We start from the raw sequence: 4,066 nt of genomic DNA, 5'->3' as shown, positions 1-4,066 counted from the left end.
AAACCTATCTTAATTTATATTTGTTATTTGTAGATAAATCTTTATTTAATCGTCGAATATACGTGGAAGATCTTATTTTCCAGCTGCTGGTACTTGATAGAGACCAGAGGGAGGTTGAAGGTTTCTGTTGCCAACAGCGCCGCCTCTGCCACCGTTACCGTTATTGAAGCCTGCGTTTCCGTTACCACCTCTACCGGTGACGCTTCCACTTCCACCTATTGGGGGTGGTCCATAAGACTGTGAAGGAGCACCAACGTTCCCAATTCCACCTAGAGTGCTTGAGAACGATCCTTGTTGACCGGAAGGACCACCAAATCCTCCTCCAGTGCCGCTAAAACCATTGCCGTTAATATTTCCACCGGTATAACTGCTACCACTACCACTGATTTTTCCGATTTCAGCGTTGAGGCCATAGAACTGTTGAGCAGTGGAACAGTCGAAGTTGAACCACCAGACACACACGAAGTACTGCTGGCTGAAGATGGTACCGTTGGGACACAGGAACGAGTCGATTCTTCCACCTTGTTGACAGATGTGGAATACCTGAGAATGTGACTTGTGATAGAATGTCTCTCACTTAAATAAGACTGAACACGATGTTTTGTAATGAGCCATATTATATTAGACAAAACTAGGTATTTACTACTCTGTGTCAGGCTATAATGGTAATTATATAAATGAATCAATCAATTTCAAAAAAACCCAAAATGTTAAGAAAACATTTAGACTATAGTTCTCGTATAAAGTTTATACTTTCAGTAGAAAGTAAGTGAAGTGATGCTTCAGACAAACATGTATGGTACAGTGGTATGTTTATTCTAGTCATATGAGTTATTCACGAAAGAACGAATGGAAACTCTGAATTAATTTAGATTTCCGTAAAACTTATGATGAGTTCCCAATGAAATATATACAGATGTCAATAAAAATATGTTCAATATATACGCTAAGCCACCATTGCAATTCGCACCTGAAGCATCATTTTAAAATTTTAAAAATTAAAATATTGGGAGGATAGAAAGAATTCAAAGATGCTACAAAACAGCTCTTAGTTACCGCTAAGACAAAGAGTTTTCAAACAAAATTGAAATCACTAAAATTGGCCTGGATAGTTAACAGAAAAAAATTATAACAGTCACATGCAAGATCACTAAAGGTTGCTAGAAAACACATAAAAAAAATCCTTAGAACCAGTAAGTGAGAGAGAATAAAAAGCTATAATTTTTAAATTGAAGAACAGGATGCGCCAAAAAAAGATATTAAAGATATTTCTTTACAAATAGAATGGTAGAACATAGGATCCATGAGTGGTAGTAAGTGCTTCAGCCTCTGAAAATTGTAAGAATAATGATATATAGATAATAGACTAAAGTCTACTACGAGTACCTCGTAGTAAATTTTAATGAGAGTTAAAAATAGGCTCAGCATTATGACCAATATGTAACTGGAGTCCTTTTGAAGATGGGCTTGAACTTACTTCACAGCCGGCCTCAGGGGCAGTAGAAGACTCACGAGACAGCCTGCCTCGAAGACAGTAGAAGACTCATCTAACAGCCAGATTCACGGGCAGTAGAAAACTCACCTGACATCCGGCCTCTGGGCAGTAGAAGACTCACCTGACAGCCGGCCTCGGGGGCAGTGTCAGCGTAGTAGCCGGGAAGCTGACCGTTGCAGGAGAAGCCGGTATTTGGGACGTAGGCCAGGATGGGGTAGTCTTTGCCGGGAACACCACCTCCAGGAATGACGGTGGCTAAGTCAGCAATGGTGGCACCACCACCAAAGCCTCCATTGTATCCTCCACTTCCACCTCCGCTGCCACCAAAACCTCCACTTCCACCAAGTCCTCCGCTGCCACCAAAGCCTCCACTTCCACCAAGTCCTCCACTGCCACCAAAGCCTCCACTTCCGCTCCCACCAGATCCACTACTTCCAGCATATCCTCCATTGCCACCAAATCCTCCAGCTCCTCTGCCACCAAATCCACCGCTTCCACCATGACCTCCGCTGCCACCAAATCCACCACTTCCACCTCCGCTGCCACCGCTGCTATATCCGCTTCCACCACCTCCGGCTCCTCCAGTTCCGGCGTATCCTCCATTTCCACCACTGCCCCCTCCACCGAATCCTCCAGTGCCTCCTCCTCCGCTGTATCCTCCAGTGCTACGGCTGCCGAATCCTCCATTTCCCCCTCCACCGAATCCTCCGCTTCCCCCTCCTCCGCTGTATCCTCCAGTGCCTCCTCCACCGGTTCCTCTGTTTCCTCCAGCGTTACCACCAGCAAATCCTCCACCACCACCACCACCACTGGAGGACAGGTGGTTGGCAGACGGAGTCTTGGGCCCGTCCAGGTAGGTGGCGCTGACCACACCCATCAACACTGAACATCCAGGAATCACCAACACAGTGACATCAAATTAGATAAGAATTTGCAAGGATAAAAAAGAAATATTATGTTATAGTTAATGATAAGCGAGAAATATGTTAGTAACTTTTATCTTCAGTACAAAGTAGTGTTCTATGTGACTGTTACTTACTGAGTTATGTTCCTAGTCTGTAACATAGTAAAAACTGTTCCTTTTATTTTCTCTTAAATCGTCTCGTCATTTAAACTGGTTCCTTGATGCTAGTAAATGGCTCTTGATCCAAGGAATTTCAGCTACCCTTCCTGTTCTGGGACCAAATCTGATTTACCTCCTTGTACGACGCCTTTGGGTTTAGCGATTTTTATGAATAAAATAGCAATAGAAATTAATAATGTAAGCAGTTTAAAGCACTGTCAATATTGTGTCCGCAAACAGCCTGATCAAGAATGATCCGTTATTACCAGATATGTCTAACTCGGCACAACTGGAGTCTACCACAAACACAAACATCTCAGTGGTGAGACTTCATCCTGGACGTGGCTTGTCTTGTATCACCATATATAATGAAGGCGTCTTTACAAACGGAAAGCTCAAGGCAATAAAAATGTACAATAAGAACTGCGTCTTTAAGCAAATGAGTTAAGCAAGCTTAATTTTAGTGCAGGAGTTGTCTTTGAGTAGAGTTAATACCATTAAGTCTTTAAAAGGAAATCGAAGGGTTGCAGGTTAATTAGTCGTATTTTTGGTGTAAAACAATTATTTACCGGCAACGGTAGTGGTATACCATACCTGGCTGTCTCGTCCATCTTAGATTTCCTTTAGAATACTCAATGGCAGTGTCTCAGCCTGCTGCTACGCAGGTGTGTGTGTGTGTGTGTGTGTGTGTGTGTGTGTGTGTGTGTGTGTGTGTGTGTGTGTGTGTGTGTGTGTGTGTGTGTGTGTGTGTGTGTGTGTGTGTGTGTGTGAGTGTGTGTTTGTGTTTGTGTGTTTATGTGTGCTCTTTTGCATTTATATATTTTTTTTCACTGACATCGTATGTGGAGCCGTATTTTCAGTAACATAATTTAGTTTTACAGTACAGAACAATGAAATTATCAAATATATAGTGTGGCATACTTATGGCACAAGTGTCAGGTCCATGTTGGTCGTGGGTCACCTGGCACAACAGTGAACTGTGGTGATGCCACTAGTACACAGTATCGCAGGTATACAATGTCGCCTACGTCTTCTGTCCGTGGTCTTTTGAGAGGACAGCTGTGTAGGCTCTTACCCAGCACCAGAACTTTGGGAGTCACACCAGCCATGTCTTGTTTTGCGCTCCAAGTTGCGATTATGTCACGCAATTTCACTTTCAGTACGGAGGAGAAATGGCAGCCGACGCGTGTTTGCTGGTCGGAATCGACGACAGTTGTGATGCTTTCAAGATGCGTTCCCAGTATTTATACGTGAGCGGCAAGGAAAAGGGAGCGAGTTCAGCCTTCAGACAGTCAAGTCCTGCCATTAAGAGACTACCATGAAGTATATTATAATCTTGTTTAATATAAATTGGTAAATAATAAGCATAAAGTTCAATTATAAATGCAGAGCACTGTTAAAAGAATGCCTAGACACCTTTAATATGTAAAAGATATAAACCTTCTGATATAATTTGCTGGCAACTCAATTAAGATTACTTGACACAGAGGTCAGTCTGTCGGTTTCGG

The 4,066-nt window shown here is 42.8% G+C and overlaps 1 protein-coding gene across 1 annotated transcript in view; it reads right to left on the bottom strand.

Annotated features, from left to right (window-relative positions):
* Nucleotides 1-3,763, bottom strand: part of LOC128695886 (uncharacterized) — a 4,164-nt gene extending 401 nt beyond the window's left edge. Inside the window, exons 1-3 of the mRNA XM_053786823.2 lie at nucleotides 3,634-3,763; nucleotides 1,617-2,377; nucleotides 1-543 (exon numbers count right to left, since the gene is read on the bottom strand). The exon at nucleotides 1-543 is cut by the window's left edge and continues 401 nt beyond it. Of these exons, the coding sequence (XP_053642798.1) occupies nucleotides 73-543; nucleotides 1,617-2,377; nucleotides 3,634-3,667 (1,266 nt within the window). The 5' untranslated portion in view covers nucleotides 3,668-3,763 and the 3' untranslated portion in view covers nucleotides 1-72. The remainder of the gene's footprint in view (nucleotides 544-1,616; nucleotides 2,378-3,633) is intronic.
* Nucleotides 3,764-4,066: the final 303 nt, after the last annotated feature.

This window comes from Cherax quadricarinatus, chromosome 14, assembly GCF_038502225.1.
Source record: "Cherax quadricarinatus isolate ZL_2023a chromosome 14, ASM3850222v1, whole genome shotgun sequence".
NCBI classification, from domain to species: domain Eukaryota; kingdom Metazoa; phylum Arthropoda; class Malacostraca; order Decapoda; family Parastacidae; genus Cherax; species Cherax quadricarinatus.
Note: the sequence above shows the minus strand (reverse complement) of the source record. Positions and strands in the feature narration are given on the sequence as shown.